Below are 25,910 nucleotides of genomic sequence, written 5' to 3' on the forward strand. Positions count from 1 at the left end.
AAAGTCATCATCAAAATCTCCAGACTCCGAGTGGATGTTGTGCAGTTTATGTTAGTTTAAGGACAGCTAGCATGAAGGATTCTCCTCGGTGGTGGTGAGTGGCCTGAGGCGTCTTAGCATCTCATCGTGTGTTTATGAACATGTGTTTGTTCATTCACCAATCACAGACACCGTTTCATTAGGACCGTAAACTACTAATTCCTGGAATACCATCTTACCTGATGTTCACCAGACACGTCTGACAGCAGAAACTGTGGTTTTATCACGTGTTTTTTACGTGCAATCCAGCTTAAAACAATCAAAAATATGAAGTAACATCCAAGACCGCACTGACTGAAGCCACTGAACAAGCGCAGACATCATCGTGCAGGAAGTGTCACGTGGGCAGTGCTCATATGTTCTGATGCATTTTACAATTAGAATGATAATTCCTTTAGATTTCAGATGTTACAGTTTTTGTATTATTGTAATGCTCTACTGGGTGGCTGCCCTGCACGCTTAATAAACAAACTACAGCGAGTTCAAAACGCAGCCGCTCGAGTTCTTACCAGAACCAGGAAGTATGACCATATTAGCCCTGTTCTGTCAACACTGCATTGGCTGCCTATTAAACATCGTATACATTTTAAAATATTGCTGATCACTTACAAAGCACTAAATGGTTTATCTCCGCAGTACTTGAGCGAGCTCTTAACGCATTATAGTCCTTCACGTCTACTGCCATCTCAAAACTCCGGCCAGTTAATAATACCTAGAATATCAGAATCGACTGCTGGCGGTAGATCCTTTTCCTATTTAGCACCAAAACTCTGGAACAGTCTTCCTACCATTGTCCGGGAAGCAGACACACTCTGTCAGTTCACAGCTAGACTAAAGACACATCTCTTCGGCCTAGCATTCACATAACACATTATAGACTTATATAACTCAATGTTAGGCTGCATAGATCAGGTCAGCCGGAACTGGGAACACTTCCCTTAAATCCTGATGTACTCGTTACATCATAAGAAGAATGGCGTCTACGCTGATAGTGTCTTTGTTTATCCCGAGGTTTTCCCGCAGCCTGCCGGATCCAGATCTGAGGAAGGACCTTCGCCTGGACCGATGACAGCGCAGCGCTGAAGTGTCCACTAGCCTCTCCCTGTGGAGGATCCCTTTACCACTCTACAGATAAAGCATTGTGGGAAATCCACGTCTCCCCCGTAGTGATAAAATTCTGTCTAAAAATGTTTAAGGCAGGACAAGTAGTTTTTTAAGGCTTGGTTTGTGGAGAATTACAAACATGCGCACATATATTCAAACACACATAACTATAGAGTTAATTTTTGATGCGCACGTGAGCATCAGTGTTTCTCACAGGTTCAGTGTAAAGTGTGTGTAGAGAGAACGCTGTCGTCTTAGCGGCCTCTAATTTAATAACTAATGATCCTTTCGACGGAAGTGAATCAATCAAAACTAACTTTAGCTGGAAAATAACATTATTCAAGAACCGCTATAAAGCCAAAACAATCTGTTACCTTACACTATACGTTTATCTCTGTAAAGCAGCTTTGAAACAGTCTACATTGTTAAAAGCGCTATATAAATGAAGATGACTTGACTTTGAACACAAGGAACACTAACAGACATCAGGGGTTGATGTGAAACTCAGTTCATGCACAGACGCTCATCTCCAGATGTGGTTTGAGTGACTCTGAGGAAGACAGATAGAGCGGATCCAGCAGACGAGAGAGACACGCCAGCGCTCAGAGGTACCGACACACACACTCATTTACTTTATTATTCTTTATTCTCTTGGTGAAACCTCACATTTCTGTGGTGAACACAATTGTTTACTATCACTGCTTTTGTTCAACTTATGCACTTATATTTGAGTCTCTCGCAAAGATGTCAATTATATTTGGCATAACACATGAAGCCTATATCAGGGACCGCGTCGATTGTGTTGTGACTCAGAGACTATTCTCAAGAGCATTCAAGTACTAATTCTCGTTCTGTAGGAAAGAAGATCTTCCTGGCGTGATATGCATTTAAAATTGTACTTCACTAATGTACACTATGATTCAAAAGTTTGGGTAATTTTAAAGAGTCTCTTCTGCTCACCAAGACTGCGTTCATCTGATGAAAAATACAGTGAAATATTATTATAATGTAAATCATCAGTTGTCTATGTGAATATACAGTAAAGTGTAATTTATTCCTGTGATCAAAGCTGAGTTTATCATCATTACTCCAGTCTTCAGTGTCACATGATCCTCCAGAAACCAGTATAATATGAAGATCTGATGATCAAGAAACATTTATGATTATTATCAGTGTTAAAAACGGTTCATATTTTTGTGGAAACCATCATACATATTTCAAGATTATTTGATGAATGGAAAGTTCAAAAGAGCCGCATTTATTTTAGATAGAATCTTTAATAAATATAATATACTTAAATATTAATAAATTAATATACTGTCACTTTTAATTCATAATGCATCCTTGATTAATAGAAATGTTTGGTTCCAGTTTATTTCGATAGTCCACTTTAGACATTCTACTGACTATAAGTGCAGCTACATGTCAACTAACTGTCATTAGAGTATTAGTAGCCTTCTTAATATCTGTTGAGGAGCATCAGAATAAAGAGTTAGCAGATATTAAGAAGGCTACTAATACTCTAATGACAGTTAGTTGACATGTAGCTGCAAAGTTACTTATATTATAGTTCACTTTAGACATTCTACTAACTATATTGAAATAAAGTGTTACCAAAATGTTTATTTCTTACTGCCCCCCAACTTTTGAACAGTAGTGTACTTCACATTAAAATAAAATAGAGATGACAAAATAAAATAAAAATTCCACGTTACATTAATGAGAGTTTGGAGAGAAAATAATGTCACTGAACAAATAGCGTCTTTATTTATTTATGTAGTTGTGAGTCTGTATTATACATTGGCACAGCTCTGCTGAACACTGCCTTGTTCTCTTCCAGTGGTCATCATGCGACGCTTCGTCTTCCTCATGATGCAGTGCTGCGTCGTCACGAGCGCCAGCTGTCCGGCGGACATGAACCCGGACCACCGGCCCCGCGTGAGCTGTGTGGGCCAGAGCCTGACCTCGGTTCCCCACGGGATCAAGCCCGACACGCAGGTTCTGGTTCTCACAGGAAACCACTTCAGTTCTCTGTCCTGGTCCTCGTATTCTGGATTCACACAGCTGCACGAGCTGGACCTGAGCCACAACCTCATCACCACGCTGGAGCCGCCAGGTACACACTGCAGTCTCAGAGAGAGTCTCAAGAGTCAGAGAGAGTCTCAAGAGTCACAGAGAGAGTTTCAAGAGTCACAGAGAGTCTCAGAGAGAGTCTCAGAGAGAGTCTCAAGAGTCACAGAGAGAGTCTCAGAGAGAGTTTCAAGAGTCACAGAGGGAGTCTCAGAGAGAGTTTCAAGAGTCACAGAGAGAGTTTCAAGAGTCACAGAGAGAGTTTCAAGAGTCACAGAGAGAGTTTCAAGAGTCACAGAGAGAGTCTCAAGAGTCACAGAGAGAGTTTCAAGAGTCACAGAGGGAGTCTCAGAGAGAGTCTCAAGAGTCACAGAGAGTCTCAGAGGGAGTCTCAAGAGTCACAGAGAGAGTCTCAAGAGTCACAGAGAGAGTCTCAGAGAGAGTCTCAAGAGTCACAGAGGGAGTCTCAGAGAGAGTTTCAAGAGTCACAGAGAGAGTTTCAAGAGTCACAGAGAGAGTCTCAAGAGTCACAGAGAGAGTTTCAAGAGTCACAGAGGGAGTCTCAGAGAGAGTCTCAAGAGTCACAGAGAGAGTTTCAAGAGTCACAGAGAGAGTTTCAAGAGTCACAGAGAGAGTTTCAAGAGTCACAGAGAGAGTCTCAAGAGTCACAGAGAGAGTTTCAAGAGTCACAGAGGGAGTCTCAGAGAGAGTCTCAAGAGTCACAGAGAGTCTCAGAGGGAGTCTCAAGAGTCACAGAGAGAGTCTCAAGAGTCACAGAGAGAGTCTCAGAGAGAGTCTCAAGAGTCACAGAGAGAGTCTCAGAGAGAATCTCAAGAGTCACAGAGAGAGTCTCAGAGAGAGTTTCAAGAGTCACAGAGAGAGTCTCAGAGAGAGTCTCAAGAGTCACAGAGAGAGTTTCAAGAGTCACAGAGAGTCTCAGAGAGAGTCTCAAGAGTCACAAAGAGAGTCTCAGAGAGAGTCTCAAGAGTCACAGAGAGAGTCTCAGAGAGAGTTTCAAGAGTCCCAGAGAGAGTCTCAAGAGTCACAAAGAGAGTCTCAGAGAGAGTCTCAAGAGTCCCAGAGAGAGTCACAGAGAGAGTCTCAGAGAGAGTTTCAAGAGTCCCAGAGAGTCTCAAGAGTCACAAAGAGAGTCTCAGAGAGAGTCTCAGAGAGAGTTTCAAGAGAGTTTCAAGAGTCACAGAGAGAGTCTCAGAGAGAGTCTCAAGAGTCACAGAGAGAGTCTCAGAGAGAGTTTCAAGAGAGTCTCAAGAGTCACAGAGAGAGTCTCAGAGAGAGTCTCAGAGAGAGTTTCAAGAGAGTTTCAAGAGTCACAGAGAGAGTCTCAGAGAGAGTCTCAAGTCACAGAGAGAGTCTCAATGAGAGTTTCAAGAGTCCCAGAGAGAGTCTCAGAGAGAGTCTCAAGAGTCACAGAGAGAGTTTCAAGAGTCCCAGAGAGTCACAAGAGTCACAGAGAGAGTCTCAAGAGTCACAGAGAGAGTCACAGAGAGAGTCACAGAGAGAGTTTCAAGAGTCACAGAGAGAGTCTCAGAGAGAGTCTCAAGAGTCACAGAGAGAGTCTCAGAGAGAGTTTCAAGAGTCACAGAGAGAGTCTCAAGAGTCACAGAGAGAGTCTCAGAGAGAGTTTCAAGAGTCCCAGAGAGAGTCTCAGAGAGAGTCTCAAGAGTCACAGCGAGAGTTTCAAGAGTCCCAGAGAGTCACAAGAGTCACAGAGAGAGTCTCAAGAGTCACAGAGAGAGTCTCAGAGAGAGTCTCAAGAGTCACAGAGAGAGTCTCAAGAACTGCAAAAGATCTCAACTCAAACTGTGTGTCTCTTTCAGGTCCAGTGCTGGAGAACCTGAGCGTGTTGCGTTTGTCTGGTAACAGGTTAACTGGTTTGGGAGGACTGGTGTTCCGCTGCACTCCCAACCTGATGGAGATCTTCTTGGACGCCAACCAGATTCGTTCCCTTCACGATGCCACCTTCGGCGAACTCCCACGTCTGGAGGTTATCAATCTCTCTCAGAATAAGCTTCCCGCCCTGCCGGCTCGCCTCCTGGAGCGAGTGTCTTCCAGCACCCTGAAGACGTTCGATTTGGAGAATAACAGTGTTTCGCTGATGCCCGACAGGTTCTTCTCGTCTAAACCCGAGTTACCGTACGTTTTCCTGTCCTATAATCCCTGGATCTGCAGCTGTGCTGTAGGTTATCTCCACAGCTACCTAATCGACCAGGACCACAACGTCTACAAGCATGAAGCACCGAACGGCCTCGTTCCCGGCGCCGACAGCGTTGAGTGTTCTGGACCGCCTCACCTATTCCAGCGGCCCATCATTGAACTGGAAGAGAATGACTTCTGCCCTCCAGATCCACCTCTCTACCCCATCGGAGACTGGGATATCAAACCCACCTCTACTATAATCTCAGTTAAACCAGATTCCAGCCCTCAAACCCCGAATGCTCCACACGACACCACCGACATCACCCTCCTGCCCGCTTCCACCAAATCCTGGACCCCCACTTGGTCCTGGGTCAGTGCTGAGTCCTGGAGTAAAACTAGGTCTAAATTCAGGACCACGTGGGTGTGTTTTAGCTTGATACAAACAACTGCTCCAGAGATTCTCACTCCAGACACTACCGAATCACTTGCCTACACACCACAGTCAAACACCAGGATTCATGACCCGTACCAACCCACAACTTCTGAATCGCCAACCACTGGACCCATTATTGCCAGATCCCAAGGTCAAAGTACCACCGGATCTGAACCGCACACTTCCAGAACGATCACGATCCAGACCGATCCACCAACCATTGGACCCTATACAGCCAGATCCCAAAGACAAAGTACTTCCCGACTGGATCCTCACTCCTCTAGCGCAACGATCACGGTCCAGACCGAACCACCAACCATTGGACCCATTACAGCCGGATCCCAAGGTCAAAGTACCACCGGATCCTCTAGACCCACGATCACGGTCCAGACCGAGCCACCAACCACTGAACGGATCATTCCCCGAACAGAACCGGCCACTAGTACTTCCCGACTGGATCCTCACTCCTCTAGCACAACGATCACGGTCCAGACCGATCCACCAACCACTGGACCCATTATTGCCGGATCCCAAGGTCAAAGTACGACCGGATCTGAACCGCACACTTCCAGAACGATCACGGTCCAGACCGAGCCGCCAACCACTGAGCGGATCATTCCCCGAACAGAACCGGCCACTAGTGTGGGTCTGCACTGGGCAGATGCTCGGGATGCGGATGGAAGGATCCTGCCGTGGTGCTGGTGGTTATTTGCTGGTTTTGTGTTGTTGTGTTTGCTGTCGGCTCTCACGTCATGTGTTCTGTGTGTCTGGCTCCTGAAGAACCACCTCACCGCCCGCCGCTGGCTCAAGCATCACGGCTTACCTCGCGCGGACAGCGACGGGGTCATCCTGCGGGCGTACAGATACACTGAACACACGCTTCTGAGTGAGGATGAAGGTGCGAGCGTGAGCTTCATACCCCTAGAGCAGCTCAGAGACGTGCAAGCCGTGTTCCGAAGCGTCCTCTTCATCAACCCGCCGGAGGAGCAGAACATCGACACCACAGGGAGAGAGGCTTCTTCCGGAGTAGAGCTGGTTTCTGTAGCAGGCGGAGCGAGAGATAAGGAGCGAGAGCCGACGATGAGCGGGGAAGTGTTCAGGAAGACCCTGCACAGGGTGATTAGCCGAGAAGAGGAAGCAGAGGGCTGGAGAGAGGGAGAGGAAGCAGATGGAAGGAGACAGGGGTCGACCGCGCGCTACAGTCTGATCCTGAGGGAGGAGAGAGGAACACAGCGAGAGATGCAGTGGGTGGTCGGGGAATGGGAACTGGGGGATGAGGGCGTGGCCTATCAGAGGTCCTGCTCTCTGATTGGCCAGCCCTCCACTGTCACTCAGGAGTGAATTTGGTTTTGTCGGTTAACGCTCAAATATTGATTGTTGATTCCAAGCCAATAAATTGTCATGTTTTTTCCCCACAATTCATAGTTTCAAAGCAGCTACAGAAAAATAAACGTGAAGACATTATTTTACTGATCCCACTGCTAGATATTTATTCTTGTTTTTAGTGTATACTCAATTTTGTATTATTTTTACAGAAAGCAAGACTTAATCTCTTCAGTCAGTTTGCTGCTCCAGTAAATGTATCTTGATATAAGAATGCTTTGTACTTTTGTCTTTTTTCCAGTACATTTATCTTTTTTTGCAGCATAGAGGCATTTTTCCAGATGAATTACTCCATAGCTTCACGCACTTGATGACTTTGATGTATAATTCCACAAAAATAACTACGATTATTAATGCTGGTTAAAAAATGAAGACTTAACTAGACAGAAACTATCCTGTTATTAGTGATCTCACTTGAGCTGGAATATGAATCACCTTTAAATTTCTTTTTATTGAAAGAAAAAATATCAGGCCTTTTTCAGCATTCTATTATCATAAAGTTTTTAGGGCATCTTTAGACCAATTCCCAGATAAAGCTCTGGAATCATTTCCCACTTTTATACATTCAAACCAGAATTCATCATTCAGACCTTCAGCATCTCTCACATTATCAGTTTATTCACTATAGTTTATAAAATGGTGATGAATATGAGCAGAACTCAGTTGATATTTGACAGGTTTTGTCCGTCCTTCTGTTAGACTGTCACACACACACACACACACACACACACACGCACACACACGCACACGCGCACACGCACGCACACACACACACACACACACACACACACACACACACCTTCTGTTAGACTGTCTCACACACACACACACACACACACACACACACACTTCTGTTAGACTGTCTTACATACACACAGGTTTTGTCCATCCTTCTGTTAGACTGTCTCACAAACACACACACACTTCTGTTAGACTGTCTCACACACACACTTCTGTTCTGTTAGACTGTCTCACACACACACACACTTCTGTTAGACTGTCTTACACACACACACAGGTTTTGTCCATCCTTCTGTTAGACTGTCTCACACACACACACACACACACACTTCTGTTAGACTGTCTTACATACACACAGGTTTTGTCCATCCTTCTGTTAGACTGTCTCACAAACACACACACACTTCTGTTAGACTGTCTCACACACACACTTCTGTTCTGTTAGACTGTCTCACACACACACACACTTCTGTTAGACTGTCTTACACACACACACAGGTTTTGTCCATCCTTCTGTTAGACTGTCTCACACACACACACACACACTTCTGTTAGACTCTCACACATGAATTATGATGAATATCTGTCAGCTGGTAAATTTAACTACACAATTAGATAATACCAGTTTAGCTCAACCAGTGACCAAGCAATGCTTCATGTGTTCAGTGTGTGTGTGTGTGTGTGTGTGTGTGTGTGTGTGTAAAAAGAGCATTAGCAGTTACAGACACACACTTCAGCAGAACATGACCAGCTCACAGTGTCCCGATCAGTGTCACTGGTAGTCACTGTATGAAGAATATTGGGTATAATAATGTCAGTTTACTTTCCTCACTTACATTTGAACTATTAACTACTAAAATATCAAATTATATCTGGTGTCTGAATAATTCTTAGTTTGACGGTATATAACTTAGTTCAAAATTCAGCTGTCAATTATAATCAGAATCAATGATTCAAATATGAGACACTCAATTTCAACTAAAGATAGGATAATATTGATCCCGTCTGTCATTGGCCAGTCAAACACATCTTATCTTCACCGATGTGAGAGCGACTGACACTGGCGTGTTCATTACACAGTCACACACTGAGCAGTTGTAAGAAGTCGTGTTTATTGGAAGTTAACGAGGAGCATCTCGACACGAGGTCGTGAGCGAGACTCAGGCGGTGGAGAACTGCTGTAACTGGTTCCCGAGGATCACCTGCCTCTCCACTCCCAGCTCAGAGATCACCGCCAGCCGGACCACTCCTCCACTCGAGCCGTCCCGCTCCATGGCCAGAGTCAGCGCTGCGCACACACACACACACACACACGTCAAGACATGGTATGACTGATACAAACATTTGTATGATTTGGTGATTTTAAAGTTTGGTGTCAGCAAAATGTAAAAAAGAAAGTAATACTTTTATTAATCAAGGACAGCAAACTTTTGAGTGGTGGCATCTCATGGTTTCCACAGAAATATGAGCTATTTTTCCTCACTGATAATAATCATAACTGTGTCTTGATCATCAGATCATCATATTACACTGATTTCTGGAGGATCATGTGACACTGAAGACTGGAGTAATGATGATAAACTCAGCTTTGATCACAGGAATAAATTACACTTTACTATATATTCTGTGTGTGTGTGTGTGTGCGCTTTTATGTGTGTGTGTGCGCTTGTATGCGAGTGTGTGTGTATGTGTGTGTGTATGAGTGTGTGTGTGCGCTTGTATGCGTGTGTGCGAGTATTTGTATGTGTGTGTGTGTGTCTGACCTCCAGCAGTGAATTTGAGACACTCCTCTTTGCTCATTCCAGTTTTGTAGTTTGAATCCACATAACCGTAGATGTAACTACTGCCGGATCCACCGACCGACACCGGCTGCCGGGTCATCATCCCTCCCACAGGCACCGTGTACACCTGCACACACACACACACACAGAGAGATGAGCACCGTGTACACCAGCGCACACACACACACACACACACAGAGAGATGAGCACCGTGTACACCAGCGCACACACACACACACACACACAGAGAGATGAGCACCGTGTACACCAGCGCACACACACACACACACACACAGAGAGATGAGCACCGTGTACACCTGCACACACACACACACACAGAGAGATGAGCACCGTGTACACCAGCGCACACACACACACACACACACAGAGAGATGAGCACCGTGTACACCAGCACACACACACACACACACACACACACACACACACACACACACACAGACAGCTGTTTGCCCCTGCGCTTATCCCATCACACGCGCGCACACACACACATCTGACCATCTCTCACACACACACACACACACACCTGTCCACCCCTGCGCTTGTCCCATCCGGCCACGATGATGCCGGCCATCAGCTCCTCTCTGTATCTGTAGCACATGTCCTTGAAGAGACTCGCTGCCGTCTGGACCAGAGGAGCCTCGTCCAGCTCGATGCTGGAGACCAGAGAGAGGTCAGGGGTCAGAGGTCACAGAGGTCAGGGGTCACAGAAAGAATTCAGGGGTCAGACAGAGGAGTCAAGATTTTAACTTTATAACAAGTATCCAATTCCCAACCGGCATCTAAACGGTTGATATTTCCAGCCAAATACAAGTGTGTGTGTGTGTGTGTGTGTGTGTGTGGGCTGTAGTGCACCCCAGAAGGGAAAATCAAAACAAAATAAAGTTAAAACTTGTTTTGAACAATTTCTTTGTCATCTGCAGATTGATTTTAAGTAGGGGGGGGGGGGGGGGGGGGGGGAATCTATTTAAATCGTATTTTTTGTAAAAAAAAATTCAGGGCTATATCGGCCGGCCCTGGTGTGTGTTCGAGTTCTCAACGGGCCTGACAATTACAACCCGGCCCGGCCCGATCTAACCCGACACATCAACATGAATTATCTGCCCGAACCCGGTCGCTTCTCATAAACGTATTATCATGAATATCAGTGAATTCACCCGCGGCTGGTTTACTCCTCACCAACTCCATCTGCTCCTCCCCCCTCTCCATGACGCACGCCACGCCACACACAGCAGCCAGACCGTCCTCACGGTGAACAGCAGCCAGACCGTCCTCACGGTGAACAGCAGCCAGACCGTCCTCACGGTGAACAGCAGCCAGACCGTCCTCACGGTGAACAGCAGCCAGACCGTCCTCACGGTGAACAGCAGCCAGACCGTCCTTACGGTGAACAGCAGCCAGACCGTCCTTACGGTGAACAGCAGCCAGACCGTCCTCACGGTGAACAGCAGCCAGACCGTCCTTACGGTGAACAGCAGCCAGACCGTCCTTACGGTGAACAGCAGCCAGACCGTCCTTACGCTGAACAGCAGCCAGACCGTCCTTACGCTGAACAGCAGCCAGACCGTCCTCACGGTGAACAGCAGGCAGACCGTCCTCACGGTGAACAGCAGGCAGACCGTCCTCACGGTGAACAGCAGCCAGACCGTCCTTACGGTGAACAGCAGCCAGACCGTCCTTACGGTGAACAGCAGCCAGACCGTCCTCACGGTGAACAGCAGCCAGACCGTCCTTACGGTGAACAGCAGCCAGACCGTCCTTACGGTGAACAGCAGCCAGACCGTCCTTACGGTGAACAGCAGCCAGACCGTCCTCACGGTGAACAGCAGCCAGACCGTCCTCACGGTGAACAGCAGCCAGACCGTCCTTCCGGTGAACAGCAGCCAGACCGTCCTTACGGTGAACAGCAGCCAGACCGTCCTCACGGTGAACAGCAGCCAGACCGTCCTCACGGTGAACAGCAGCCAGACCGTCCTTACGGTGAACAGCAGCCAGACCGTCCTTACGCTGAACAGCAGCCAGACCGTCCTCACGGTGAACAGCAGCCAGACCGTCCTCACGGTGAACAGCAGCCAGACCGTCCTCACGGTGAACAGCAGCCAGACCGTCCTTCCGGTGAACAGCAGCCAGACCGTCCTCACGGTGAACAGCAGCCAGACCGTCCTCACGGTGAACAGCAGCCAGACCGTCCTTCCGGTGAACAGCAGCCAGACCGTCCTCACGCTGAACAGCAGCCAGACCGTCCTCACGGTGAACAGCAGCCAGACCGTCCTCACGGTGAACAGCAGCCAGACCGTCCTCACGGTGAACAGCAGCCAGACCGTCCTCACGGTGAACAGCAGCCAGACCGTCCTTCCGGTGAACAGCAGCCAGACCGTCCTTCCGGTGAACAGCAGCCAGACCGTCCTCACGGTGAACAGCAGCCAGACCGTCCTCACGGTGAACAGCAGCCAGACCGTCCTTCCGGTGAACAGCAGCCAGACCGTCCTCACGCTGAACAGCAGCCAGACCGTCCTCACGGTGAACAGCAGCCAGACCGTCCTCACGGTGAACAGCAGCCAGACCGTCCTCACGGTGAACAGCAGCCAGACCGTCCTCACGGTGAACAGCAGCCAGACCGTCCTCACGGTGAACAGCAGCCAGACCGTCCTTCCGGTGAACAGCAGCCAGACCGTCCTCACGCTGAACAGCAGCCAGACCGTCCTCACGGTGAACAGCAGCCAGACCGTCCTTCCGGTGAACAGCAGCCAGACCGTCCTCACGCTGAACAGCAGCCAGACCGTCCTCACGGTGAACAGCAGCCAGACCGTCCTTACGGTGAACAGCAGCCAGACCGTCCTCACGGTGAACAGCAGCCAGACCGTCCTCACGGTGAACAGCAGCGATGATTAATACATTTTGTTTTGTTTTTTCCACTGAGCGGAAAAGATTAAGCCGAGGTCCGACCCGACCCGAGTCATTTGCTTATATTTTCGACCCGAACCCGGCCCGACCCGTTGAGAACTCTAGTGTGTGTGTGTGTGTACCTGTGGAAGCCCAGCTGGTACGTGACGGCGTCCGCGATGGCCTGAGTATCGGCCGCTGAGCCCGAGCGACAGCAGAAGATCCGCTCGTGGATCGGCGTGAGTTTATCCGTCACGCGGTTAGCGATGTAAGCGCTGCACAGATCACACACAACATCCGTTAAACACACACAACATCCGTTATATACACACAACATCCGTTAAACACACACACACACACACATAACATCCGTTAAACACACACAACATCCGTTATATACACACATTATCCGTTAAACACACACACACACATAACATCCGTTAAACACACACAACATCCGTTATATACACACAACATTCGTTAAACACACACACACATAACATCCGTTAAACACACACAACATCCGTTATATACACACAACATCCGTTAAACACACACAACATCCGTTAAACACACACACACACATAACATCCGTTAAACACACACAACATCCGTTATATACACACAACATCCGTTAAACACACACACACACATAACATCCGTTAAACACACACACGTAACATCCGTTAAACACACACACGTAACATCCGTTAAACACACACACGTAACATCCGTTAAACACACACACGTAACATCCGTTAAACACACACACATAACATCCGTTAAACACACACACGTAACATCCGTTAAACACACACACATAACATCCGTTAAACACACACACATAACATCCGTTAAACACACACACGTAACATCCGTTAAACACACACAACATCCGTTATATACACACAACATCCGTTAAACACACACACACACATAACATCCGTTAAACACACACACATAACATCCGTTAAACACACACAACATCCGTTAAACACACACACACACATAACATCCGTTAAACACACACACATAACATCCGTTAAACACACACAACATCCGTTATATACACACAACATCCGTTAAACACACACACACACATAACATCCGTTAAACACACACACGTAACATCCGTTAAACACACACACGTAACATCCGTTAAACACACACAACATCCGTTAAACACACACAACATCCGTTATATACACACAACATCCGTTAAACACACACACGTAACATCCGTTGAACACACAATCATCAGACCGCGAGCTGGACTCGTGAGCAGCGACTCTTACCCGGTGGTGGTGCGAGAGTCAGCGCCCATCACTACTCCTCCGTCAAACTCCACCGCCATGATGGTGGTCTGAACACACACACACACACACACACACACACACACATCAGTAATGTGTTGTTCTAAGGCATGTTTATAACTGTCCTAATTGAACTAAAGTCTGATCTGGCTTAATCGAAGCCCTGTCTGTGAAACCAGGCCTAAGATATTACTTTAATATTAATAACAGAAAACTAAGAATTGTATTTAATTTTATCATCAATGTCAATTATTAAAAAGTATTAGATTAATTAAAAGTCTTTAAAAATATTTTACTTAGTTTAATATTTAAAAAAAATTTTTTTAAATAAATGTAAGTATTTAAATTTACTTTATTTATTATTTAAAGTATTTTAAATGTATTTAACTATTTGAAATTATTTAATCAAACTATTCAAAATTATTAAAGTATTTACAAATATTTAACCTATTTTTTATTATTTAAAATGCATTTAATTATTTTAATATTAAACTATTTTAAAATGATTTACTTATTTTTTTTAATTACTTACATTAAATTACTTTTATATTGAATTGTTTAAGATTCCAAATCAAGTCACATTTATTTATATGCAAAAGCAGCGTCACAGTAATAAACAGGAAAAAATACACATGATCAATGATGCTAACTTCATCAAATATGAGTCAAATTCATATTTGAGGTAAAAGTGATTGAATAGTGAGACTCGTTCAGTTCTGCTGCATCATTCAGCGAGTTTCATCCGTCTATGTCCTAATAAACGCGTTTCTCGACACCATAACTCAACTAATTACGATTATTGTGATAATTATGAGTGCTTCTCACCCCTGTGCTGACTTCCCTCTGCGTCCAGTCAGGAACGGCATCATTATAATTATTAAAAGATGAAACATTAGCTGGAAACTGCAGAGTAGCGGCCATCTTCTCTCAACAATTGTTAGTTGAAGGACCCCTTGGCAGGAGTCCGCACACGTGCCTGTCTTAAACGATCGCGCCTGTCTGATAAATCAGAAAACACAGCCAGCGGGAATGAATAACATTTTGTAAACAATCATATATATATTTAATTAATGTTCGTTTGAAGCATATTAGAACCAAAATTGTTTCAAGGGGAGTTTCTGATACTTGTTCAGGCAGGTGTCGGGTCAGTCTGAGGGCTGACGCCGCGCGGAAGGTAAACAATGAAATCCATCAGCATTTACTGCAATGACCATGAATTAAACGCAGTGCATTTAATCGAACAGTATTTATCTCGTGTTTAGCTGTATTCCGCGTTATACTGACGGTGTGTGTGACTGATATTAGTCGCTCTTCTCCGCAGTAATCGTGTGATCTGCCTCATTTCTCTCAGATGACCGTTCATAACTTCTACATATTTGACCGCAATGGCAGCTGTCTTCACTACAGCGAGTGGAACCGCAAGAAACAGGCCGGAATCTCCAAAGAAGAGGTTCAAACGCAGTCTTTTTTTCTTGTATTTCCTCCGTATTGTTTATGTTCTTTATTTGTTTCATTCTTATGTTGTTTCTTGTGTTCATGTAATTCCCTGTAGAGCGATGCATGCATGATAATATTCTTCCAGTTGTAAATATCGGTTGTCATGTTTCAGATTCGCTCATGAGAGTGACGTCATTACTCTGTTCCCTCTGTTGTCAGGAGTTTAAGCTGATGTACGGGATGCTGTTCTCCATCAGGTCCTTTATCAGCAAGATGAGCCCGCTGGACATGTATCCTGTGTGTGTGTGTGAGAGAGAGAAAGAGAGAGATAGAGTGAGTGAGTGAGTGAGTGATAGATAGATAGAGAGAGTGTGTGTGTGTGTGTGAGAGAGAGAAAGAGAGAGATAGATAGATAGAGTGAGTGAGTGAGAGATAGATAGAGAGTGTGTGTGTGTCTATTTTACTTAACTAAACTCTTCAGGAAAGATGGGTTTCTGGCGTTCCAGACCAGCCGTTATAAGCTGCATTATTATGAAACTCCAACGGGCATCAAACTGGTGATGAACACAGACCTGGGCGTGCCGAACTGCAGAGACACACTGCAGCAGATCTACAGCACGGTAACACACTCGCTATACTCTACAGCACGGTAACACACTCGCTGTACTCTACTTATGCTCTCTGGTTTTACTGCGGTATCTGTGGTTGTGTCTGACTGCAGCTGTACGTGGAGTACATCGTGAAGAACCCGCTGTGTGTGCTGGGCGAGTCTCTTCAGAGCGACCTGTTCAACACCAAACTGGACTCCTTCATCCGAGCGCTACCGTTCTTCAGCATCCGCGCGGCTTGAGCAGGAAAACAAGAAAATACCATCATCTTCTGTTTATATTTGACGTCTGCTTCCTCAATCAGAGCTCTGATTGCAGTTCCTTTTGTTAAATATCAGTGTAAAAAGATTCTTTATTACAAAACTGATTAAATTAAATGATAAATTTTTGCCATCATTCCAAGAATTGTGTGAGTTTGTAATGAAAAGAGATGTATTTGTGTCAGTCCAAAACTGGCAAAGATGAATATGAAGAAATAAAGCATAATCAGTATGATTTTTGTCCCACTTTAATTAGGTGTTTTTAACTACCAAAAAAATAAATAGTTCAGCACCAAATATGCCTCTAAAATTATATATTTTCTTATGTTTTCAAGTGGTTTCAGAAAGGGGGCTCAGACATTTTGGATTGTTTTTGCTACACAGTGAAAGAACTTAAAATGAATGAACACATGAATCTCAGGCTACTACATCATTATCATGTGCTTTTTTGTGACTAACAGTCACAGATGTCCCCTTTAGTCTTGTTTCATGTATGAAAAGACAAGGGTTTAGAGGAATATTTTGGGGAGTAAACTAGATTCATGTTGGGCAAACTACTCCAAACTGCTTCCACAAGAAGGACTCAATCATTCACTCATCTTTGAATATCTATAAAAAAGACACTTTTCCTATCATAGTCCAATAATGTTCACTGTCCTTCACAGCTGAACACTTCTTGGACAAAGACAGACCTCCAGACCATGACAATGAAGCCATCAAAAATGAATCCAAGTGGCTGTAAAACCTTAGCAAATCTAAAAGAAAGGAGTTGAAAAACCAAACCATGTAAACCATTACAAAAGAATTTATTTTGTTACACAATCTTGACTCATGACAAGTTAAATAGACAGGGGCTAAAATAGAACCAGGCCCCTCAGCATCATCCTAGCTGAAGGTGGCGTTCACAGAACCAGATCCCTCAGGAGAGTCGTGGCTGAAGGTGGCGTTCACAGAACCAGATCCCTCAGGAAAGTCGTGGCTGAAGGTGGCGTTCACAGAACCAGATCCCTCAGGAGAGTCTTGGCTGAAGGTGGCGTTCACAGAACCAGATCCCTCAGGAGAGTCTTGGCTGAAGGTGGCGTTCACAGAACCAGACCCCTCAGGAGAGTCGTGGCTGAAGGTGGTGTTGGCAGAACCGGGCCCCTCAGGAGAGTCCTGGCTGAAGGTGGCGTTCACAGAACCAGATCCCTCAGGAGAGTCGTGGCTGAAGGTGGTGTTGGCAGAACCGGGCCCCTCAGGAGAGTCTTGGCTGAAGCTGGCGTTCACAGAACCAGATCCCTCAGGAGAGTCTTGGCTGAAGGTGGCGTTCACAGAACCAGATCCCTCAGGAGAGTCTTGGCTGAAGCTGGCGTTCACAGAACCAGATCCCTCAGGAGAGTCTTGGCTGAAGGTGGCGTTCACAGAACCAGATCCCTCAGGAGAGTCTTGGCTGAAGGTGGCGTTCACAGAACCAGACCCCTCAGGAGAGTCGTGGCTGAAGGTGGTGTTGGCAGAACCGGGCCCCTCAGGAGAGTCGTGGCTGAAGGTGGCGTTCACAGAACCAGATCCCTCAGGAGAGTCTTGGCTGAAGCTGGCGTTCACAGAACCAGATCCCTCAGGAGAGTCTTGGCTGAAGGTGGCGTTCACAGAACCAGATCCCTCAGGAGAGTCTTGGCTGAAGGTGGCGTTCACAGAACCAGATCCCTCAGGAGAGTCTTGGCTGAAGGTGGCGTTCACAGAACCAGATCCCTCAGGAGAGTCTTGGCTGAAGGTGGCGTTCACAGAACCAGATCCCTCAGGAGAGTCGTGGCTGAAGGTGGCGTTCACAGAACCAGACCCCTCAGGAGAGTCTTGGCTGAAGGTGGCATTCACAGAACCAGATCCCTCAGGAGAGTCTTGGCTGAAGGTGGCGTTCACAGAACCAGATCCCTCAGGAGAGTCTTGGCTGAAGGTGGCGTTCACAGAACCAGATCCCTCAGGAGAGTCGTGGCTGAAGGTGGCGTTCACAGAACCAGATCCCTCAGGAGAGTCTTGGCTGAAGGTGGCGTTCACAGAACCAGATCCCTCAGGAGAGTCTTGGCTGAAGGTGGCGTTCACAGAACCAGATCCCTCAGGAGAGTCGTGGCTGAAGGTGGCGTTCACAGAACCAGATCCCTCAGGAGAGTCGTGGCTGAAGGTGGCGTTCACAGAACCAGATCCCTCAGGAGAGTCTTGGCTGAAGGTGGCGTTGGCAGAAGGTTTTTCTCCAACTACTCTCCCAACATCACTCAAAGAGAAATCTAAGGATCCATCTTCAACTGCGCTGCTGAATACTGAGAAATAAGTTTGACATTTAAAAAACAAACAGACAAACTTACTAAAGGCAAACAAAAATTAAACTCACCATGCCATACTAACTGGTGATAAAGAACTACCAAAACAGCAATTTTAATCAAACCCATTCTATAACATGAACTGAGCTACTAAGACAGACAATTCAACCAGAAAAGCTAAAGTTTCAAACCAAAACCTGTCTTTTAAAGCCGAACAGAAAACCATTTGCAACACCTGGATGACTCGTTAACTTATTGGAGCTAATCTTCTAATTAATGAGATCAATAATTAATTAATCACCCATACTAGCTGATGTCACATCCTATAGAACTAAAGTTTCAATGTTTATCTTCTCTGATTCATTGACCTCCACTGAAAGAAGCCCCAACAAAACACACACTTAGGCCTGGAATCACAGACAGGGCTTAGAATAAGCCAGGATTAGGCCTTAGTTTAATTAGGAAAATTGAGTAGCTTTTATAAACGTGCCTTACAAAATAACATTACTGCTGTGCATCTTGAGACAAAACAATAGCACTGACATCTTAATATGCTTACAGTTAAAACAACATAAACATCCATTTTATTCTGGGTCTAGGCTTAAGATTTGTCTGGGAAACCAGGCAATACTATATTTTTCCACATCAACTCGTGAAAAATCACCAAATAAAGAGGACAGAACAATTAAAGTTATCTCATTGAAAAAAAATTTTTTTAGTACCAAATATGCATCTAAAATCATATCTTTTCAAAATTCAATAAAAGCTTTATTGTCTATCCCATCAGGGATAGAAAATTGTCTTTAGACAAGGGCTCAACAAACAATTTAAGATCCACCCCTTCCTATTTTAAATATCGATGGCATTTGGAATAAAAGTCTTCTTATACTTGGCCTTTTTAACCAAAAGTACTTTATATCATTTACCAGACGGAAGAACATGAAATTAATAATACAGGGGATGGGAAGAATGTCACAAAAACAGAGGCTTTCCTTTTTCCTGCCACAGTGTAAAGATCAGACAGAATTACTTGTTTCTCACCAATAATTTTACCAGCCATGTTTATAATCCTTAAAAGTCTACCAGAAACAGTCCAAACCTAGACTGAAGACACCTGCCAGACATATAGTTACAGGTAATTCTATATCAGTGTAGAAGAGGGGGGCTCAGACATTCTGGATTGTTTGTCACACAGTGAAAGAACTTCAAAATGAATGAACACATGAATCTCAGACTACTCATGGACCATTATCATTTATTGTGCTTTTGTTGTGACTGACTGTCACAAATATCCCCTTCAGCCTTGTTTCATGGATGAAAAGACAAGGGTTTTGAGGAATATCATAGGGAGCAAACTAGATACATGTTGGGCAAAATACTACAAACTGCTTCCACAAATAAGATTCAATCATTAACTCATCTTTGAATATCTATAAAAATTAAACACTTTTCCTATCAAGGTCCAATAATGTTCACTGTACTTCACAGCTGAACACTTCTTGGACAAAGCCAGACCTCAATAGACAGACCTCCTGTTATCACCATGACAATGAAGCAATCACAAATTAATCCAAGTGGCTGTAAAACCTTAGCCAATCTAAAAGAAAGGAGTTGAAAAACCAAACCATGAATACCATTACAAAAGACAATTTATTTTGTTACACAATCTTGACTCATGACAAGTTAAATAGACAGGGGCTAAAATAGAACCAGGCCCCTCAGCATCATCCTAGCTGAAGGTGGCGTTCACAGAACCAGATCCCTCAGGAGAGTCTTGGCTGAAGGTGACGTTCACAGAACCAGATCCCTCAGGAGAGTCGTGGCTGAAGGTGGTGTTGACAGAACCAGATCCCTCAGGAGAGTCCTGGCTGAAGGTGGTGTTGGCAGAACCAGATCCCTCAGGAGAGTCTTGGCTGAAGGTGGCGTTCACAGAACCAGATCCCTCAGGAGAGTCTTGGCTGAAGGTGGCGTTCACAGAACCAGATCCCTCAGGAGAGTCTTGGCTGAAGGTGGCGTTCACAGAACCAGACCCCTCAGGAGAGTCGTGGCTGAAGGTGGTGTTGACAGAACCAGATCCCTCAGGAGAGTCTTGGCTGAAGTTGGCGTTCACAGAACCAGACCCCTCAGGAGAGTCGTGGCTGAAGGTGGTGTTGACAGAACCAGATCCCTCAGGAGAGTCTTGGCTGAAGGTGACGTTCACAGAACCAGATCCCTCAGGAGAGTCTTGGCTGAAGGTGGCGTTCACAGAACCAGATCCCTCAGGAGAGTCTTGGCTGAAGGTGACGTTCACAGAACCAGATCCCTCAGGAGAGTCGTGGCTGAAGGTGGTGTTGACAGAACCAGATCCCTCAGGAGAGTCCTGGCTGAAGGTGGTGTTGGCAGAACCAGATCCCTCAGGAGAGTCTTGGCTGAAGGTGGCGTTCACAGAACCAGATCCCTCAGGAGAGTCTTGGCTGAAGGTGGCGTTCACAGAACCAGATCCCTCAGGAGAGTCTTGGCTGAAGGTGGCGTTAACAGAACCAGATCCCTCAGGAGAGTCTTGGCTGAAGGTGACGTTCACAGAACCAGACCCCTCAGGAGAGTCGTGGCTGAAGGTGGTGTTGACAGAACCAGATCCCTCAGGAGAGTCTTGGCTGAAGGTGGCGTTCACAGAACCAGACCCCTCAGGAGAGTCGTGGCTGAAGGTGGTGTTGACAGAACCAGATCCCTCAGGAGAGTCTTGGCTGAAGGTGGCGTTCACAGAACCAGATCCCTCAGGAGAGTCTTGGCTGAAGGTGGCGTTCACAGAACCAGATCCCTCAGGAGAGTCTTGGCTGAAGGTGGCGTTCACAGAACCAGATCCCTCAGGAGAGTCTTGGCTGAAGGTGGCGTTCACAGAACCAGACCCCTCAGGAGAGTCTTGGCTGAAGGTGGCGTTGGCAGAAGGTTTTTCTCCAACTACTCTCCCAACATCACTCAAAGAGAAATCTAAGGATCCATCTTCAACTGCGCTGCTGAATACTGAGAAACAAGTTTGACATTTAAAAAACAAACAGACAAACTTACTAAAGGCAAACAAAAATTAAACTCACCATGCCATACTAACTGGTGATAAAGAACTACCAAAACAGCAATTTTAATCAAACCCATTCTATAACATGAACTGAGCTACTAAGACAAACAATTCAACCAGAAAAGCTAAAGTTTCAAACCAAAACCTGTCTTTTAAAGCCGAACAGAAAACCATTTGCAACACCTGGATGACTCGTTAACTTATTGGAGCTAATCTTCTAATTAATGAGATCAATAATTAATTAATCACCCATACTAGCTGATGTCACATCCCATAGAACTAAAGTTTCAATGCTTATCTTCATTGACCTCCACTGAAAGAAGGCCCAACAAAACACACACTTAGGCCTGGAATCACAGACAGGGCTTAGAATAAGCCAGGATTAGGCCTTAGTTCAATTAGGAAAATTGAGTAGCTTTTATAAACGTGCCTTACAAAATAACATTACTGCTGTGCATCTTGAGACAAAACAATAGCACTGACATCTTAATATGCTTACAGTTAAAACAACATAAACATCCATTTTATTCTGGGTCTAGGCTTAAGATTTGTCTGGGAAACCAGGCAATACTATATTTTTCCACATCAACTCGTGAAAAATCACCAAATAAAGAGGACAGAACAATTAAAGTTATCTCATTGAAAAAAAAATTTTTTAGTACCAAATATGCATCTAAAATCATATCTTTTCAAAATTCAAAAAAGCTTTATTGTCTATCCCCACAGGGGTAGAAAATTGTCTTTAGACAAGGGCTCAACAAAAAATTTAAGATCCACCCCTTCCTATTTTAAATATCGATGGCATTTGGAATAAAAGTCTTCTTATACTTGGCCTTTTTAACCAAAAGTACTTTATATCATTTACCAGACAGAAGAACATGAAATTAATAATACAGGGGATGGAAAGAATCTGTCACAATAACGGAGGCTTTCCTTTTTCCTGCCACAGTGTAAAGATCAGACAGAATTACTTGTTTCTCACCAATAATTTTACCAGCCATGTTTATAGTCCTTAAAAGTCTACCAGAAACAGTCCAAACCTAGACTGAAGACACCTGCCAGACATATAGTTACAGGTAATTCTATATCAGTGTAGAAGAGGGGGGCTCAGACATTCTGGATTGTTTGTCACACAGTGAAAGAACTTCAAATGAATGAACACATGAATCTCAGACTACTCATGGACCATTATCATTTATTGTGCTTTTGTTGTGACTGACTGTCACAAATATCCCCTTCAGCCTTGTTTCATGGATGAAAAGACAAGGGTTTTGAGGAATATCATGGGGAGCAAACTAGATACATGTTGGGCAAAATACTACAAACTGCTTCCACAAATAAGATTATATCATTCACTCATCTTTGAATATCTATAAAAATTAAACACTTCTCCTATCATAGACCAATAATGTTCACTGTACTTCACAGCTGAACGCTTCTTGGACAAAGCCAGACCTCAATAGACAGACCTCCTGTTATCACCATGACAATGAAGCAATCACAAATTAATCCAAGTGGCTGTAAAACCTTAGCAAATCTAAAAGGAAGGAGTTGAAAAACCAAACCATGAATACCATTACAAAAGACAATTTATTTTGTTACACAATCTTGACAAGTTAAATAGACAGGGGCTAAAATAGAACCAGGCCCCTCAGCATCATCCTAGCTGAAGGTGGCGTTCACAGAACCAGATCCCTCAGGAGAGTCTTGGCTGAAGGTGGCGTTCACAGAACCAGATCCCTCAGGAGAGTCTTGGCTGAAGGTGACGTTCACAGAACCAGATCCCTCAGGAGAGTCTTGGCTGAAGGTGGCGTTCACAGAACCAGATCCCTCAGGAGAGTCTTGGCTGAAGGTGGCGTTCACAGAACCAGATCCCTCAGGAGAGTCCTGGCTGAAGGTGGCGTTCACAGAACCAGATCCCTCAGGAGAGTCCTGGCTGAAGGTGGCGTTCACAGAACCAGATCCCTCAGGAGAGTCTTGGCTGAAGGTGGCGTTCACAGAACCAGATCCCTCAGGAGAGTCTTGGCTGAAGGTGGTGTTGGCAGAACCGGGCCCCTCAGAAGAGTCTTGGCTGAAGGTGGCATTCACAGAACCAGATCCCTCAGGAGAGTCTTGGCTGAAGGTGGCGTTGGCAGAACCAGATCCCTCAGGAGAGTCTTGGCTGAAGGTGGTGTTGGCAGAACCGGGCCCCTCAGAAGAGTCTTGGCTGAAGGTGGCGTTGGCAGAACCGGGCCCCTCAGAAGAGTCTTGGCTGAAGGTGGCGTTCACAGAACCAGATCCCTCAGGAGAGTCTTGGCTGAAGGTGGCGTTGGCAGAACCAGATCCCTCAGGAGAGTCCTGGCTGAAGGTGGCGTTCACAGAACCAGATCCCTCAGGAGAGTCTTGGCTGAAGGTGGCGTTGGCAGAACCAGATCCCTCAGGAGAGTCTTGGCTGAAGGTGGCGTTCACAGAACCAGATCCCTCAGGAGAGTCTTGGCTGAAGGTGGCGTTGGCAGAACCAGATCCCTCAGGAGAGTCCTGGCTGAAGGTGGCGTTCACAGAACCAGATCCCTCAGGAGAGTCTTGGCTGAAGGTGGCGTTCACAGAACCAGATCCCTCAGGAGAGTCTTGGCTGAAGGTGGCGTTCACAGAACCAGATCCCTCAGGAGAGTCTTGGCTGAAGGTGGCGTTCACAGAACCAGATCCCTCAGGAGAGTCTTGGCTGAAGGTGGTGTTCACAGAACCGGTACCCTCAGGAGAGTCTTGGGTGAAGGTGGTGTTGGCAGAACCAGGCCCCTCAGAAGAGTCTTGGCTGAAGGTGGCGTTCACAGAACCAGATCCCTCAGGAGAGTCTTGGCTGAAGGTGGCGTTCACAGAACCAGATCCCTCAGGAGAGTCCTGGCTGAAGGTGGCGTTCACAGAACCAGATCCCTCAGGAGAGTCTTGGCTGAAGGTGGCGTTCACAGAACCAGATCCCTCAGGAGAGTCTTGGCTGAAGGTGGTGTTCACAGAACCGGTACCCTCAGGAGAGTCTTGGCTGAAGGTGGTGTTGGCAGAACCGGGCCCCTCAGGAGAGTCTTGGCTGAAGGTGGCGTTCACAGAATCAGATCCCTCAGGAGAGTCTTGGCTGAAGGTGGCGTTCACAGAACCAGATCCCTCAGGAGAGTCTTGGCTGAAGGTGGCGTTCACAGAACCAGATCCCTCAGGAGAGTCTTGGCTAAAGGTGGTGTTGGCAGAACCGGGCCCCTCAGGAGAGTCTTGGCTGAAGGTGGCGTTCACAGAACCAGATCCCTCAGGAGAGTCTTGGCTGAAGGTGGCGTTCACAGAACCAGATCCCTCAGGAGAATCTTGGCTGAAGGTGGCGTTCACAGAACCAGATCCCTCAGGAGAGTCTTGGCTGAAGGTGGTGTTCACAGAACCAGATCCCTCAGGAGAGTCTTGGCTGAAGGTGGTGTTGGCAGAACCAGATCCCTCAGGGGAGTCCTGGCTGAAGGTGGCGTTGGCAGAACCAGATCCCTCAGGAGAGTCTTGGCTGAAGGTGGCGTTCACAGAACCAGATCCCTCAGGAGAGTCTTGGCTGAAGGTGGCGTTGGCAGAAGGTTTTTCTCCAACTACTCTCCCAACATCACTCAAAGAGAAATCTAAGGATCCATCTTCAACTGCGCTGCTGAATACTGAGAAACAAGTTTGACATTTAAAAAACAAACAGACAAACTTACTAAAGGCAAACAAAAATTAAACTCACCATGCCATACTAACTGGTGATAAAGAACTACCAAAACAGCTATTTTAATCAAACCCATTCTATAACATGAACTGAGCTACTAAGACAGACAATTCAACCAGAAAAGCTAAAGTTTCAAACCAAAACCTGTCTTTTAAAGCCGAACAGAAAACCATTTGCAACACCTGGATGACTCGTTAACTTATTGGAGCTAATTTTCTAATTAATGAGATCAATAATTAATTAATCACCCATACTAGCTGATGTCACATCCCATAGAACTAAAGTTTCAATGCTTATCTTCATTGACCTCCACTGAAAGAAGGCCCAACAAAACACACACTTAGGCCTGGAATCACAGACAGGGCTTAGAATAAGCCAGGATTAGGCCTTAGTTTAATTAGGAAAATTGAGTAGCTTTTATAAACGTGCCTTACAAAATAACATTACTGCTGTGCATCTTGAGACAAAACAATAGCACTGACATCTTAATATGCTTACAGTTAAAACAACATAAACATCCATTTTATTCTGGGTCTAGGCTTAAGATTTGTCTGGGAAACCAGGCAATACTATATTTTTCCACATCAACTCGTGAAAAATCACCAAATAAAGAGGACTGTACAATTAAAGTTGT

At 45.5% G+C, this 25,910-nt stretch overlaps 6 protein-coding genes and 1 long non-coding RNA gene across 9 annotated transcripts; 3 read left to right on the forward strand and 4 right to left on the reverse strand.

Annotated features, from left to right (window-relative positions):
* The first annotated feature begins 1,075 nt into the window (after positions 1-1,075).
* On the forward strand, positions 1,076-7,946 carry gp1ba (glycoprotein Ib platelet subunit alpha). Its single transcript, XM_079589480.1, has 3 exons — positions 1,076-1,751; positions 2,984-3,259; positions 5,052-7,946. Exons 2-3 carry the CDS (start codon positions 2,992-2,994, stop codon positions 7,142-7,144), a joined length of 2,361 nt encoding a protein of 786 aa, XP_079445606.1. The 5' UTR covers positions 1,076-1,751; positions 2,984-2,991; the 3' UTR covers positions 7,145-7,946.
* A 1,074-nt stretch (positions 7,947-9,020) lies between these two features.
* On the reverse strand, positions 9,021-14,874 carry psmb6 (proteasome 20S subunit beta 6). Its single transcript, XM_079589508.1, has 6 exons — positions 14,748-14,874; positions 13,905-13,972; positions 12,753-12,884; positions 10,253-10,382; positions 9,691-9,835; positions 9,021-9,215 (listed from the first exon to the last, which is right to left on the reverse strand). Exons 1-6 carry the CDS (start codon positions 14,841-14,843, stop codon positions 9,088-9,090), a joined length of 699 nt encoding a protein of 232 aa, XP_079445634.1. The 5' UTR covers positions 14,844-14,874; the 3' UTR covers positions 9,021-9,087.
* A 186-nt stretch (positions 14,875-15,060) lies between these two features.
* On the forward strand, positions 15,061-16,459 carry trappc1 (trafficking protein particle complex subunit 1). The gene is made up of 5 exons (XM_079589511.1): positions 15,061-15,096; positions 15,274-15,372; positions 15,579-15,649; positions 15,841-15,979; positions 16,081-16,459. The coding sequence occupies exons 2-5, from the start codon at positions 15,274-15,276 to the stop codon at positions 16,207-16,209; spliced, it is 438 nt and encodes a 145-aa protein (XP_079445637.1). The 5' UTR covers positions 15,061-15,096; the 3' UTR covers positions 16,210-16,459.
* A 143-nt stretch (positions 16,460-16,602) lies between these two features.
* LOC306986346 (uncharacterized protein) lies at positions 16,603-18,917 on the reverse strand. Of its 3 annotated transcripts, XM_079589499.1 has the most exons (3): positions 18,590-18,698; positions 17,208-18,518; positions 17,018-17,161 (listed from the first exon to the last, which is right to left on the reverse strand). In XM_079589499.1, the coding sequence occupies exons 1-3, from the start codon at positions 18,645-18,647 to the stop codon at positions 17,130-17,132; spliced, it is 1,401 nt and encodes a 466-aa protein (XP_079445625.1). In that variant the 5' UTR covers positions 18,648-18,698; the 3' UTR covers positions 17,018-17,129. The 3 variants fall into 3 exon arrangements, with proteins under 3 accessions (XP_079445623.1, XP_079445625.1, XP_079445624.1); XM_079589497.1 differs by having other exon boundaries at positions 16,603-18,518; positions 18,590-18,917; XM_079589498.1 differs by having other exon boundaries at positions 17,022-18,511; positions 18,590-18,697.
* A 341-nt stretch (positions 18,918-19,258) lies between these two features.
* LOC306986347 (uncharacterized protein) lies at positions 19,259-21,764 on the reverse strand. The gene is made up of 2 exons (XM_079589500.1): positions 21,590-21,764; positions 19,259-21,518 (listed from the first exon to the last, which is right to left on the reverse strand). The coding sequence occupies exons 1-2, from the start codon at positions 21,645-21,647 to the stop codon at positions 20,248-20,250; spliced, it is 1,329 nt and encodes a 442-aa protein (XP_079445626.1). The 5' UTR covers positions 21,648-21,764; the 3' UTR covers positions 19,259-20,247.
* On the forward strand, positions 20,151-23,753 carry LOC306986357. The gene is made up of 3 exons (XR_013794961.1): positions 20,151-21,247; positions 21,293-21,443; positions 23,195-23,753. It is a non-coding gene; the product is annotated as an uncharacterized lncRNA (long non-coding RNA).
* Positions 22,435-25,451, reverse strand: LOC306986343 (uncharacterized protein). The gene is made up of 2 exons (XM_079589493.1): positions 25,295-25,451; positions 22,435-25,223 (listed from the first exon to the last, which is right to left on the reverse strand). Exons 1-2 carry the CDS (start codon positions 25,350-25,352, stop codon positions 23,233-23,235), a joined length of 2,049 nt encoding a protein of 682 aa, XP_079445619.1. The 5' UTR covers positions 25,353-25,451; the 3' UTR covers positions 22,435-23,232.
* Between the last annotated feature and the right edge of the window lie 459 nt (positions 25,452-25,910).

The sequence above is a fragment of the Phoxinus phoxinus genome (genome assembly GCF_949152265.1).
Source record: "Phoxinus phoxinus genome assembly, chromosome: 18".
Lineage (NCBI taxonomy): Eukaryota > Metazoa > Chordata > Actinopteri > Cypriniformes > Leuciscidae > Phoxinus > Phoxinus phoxinus.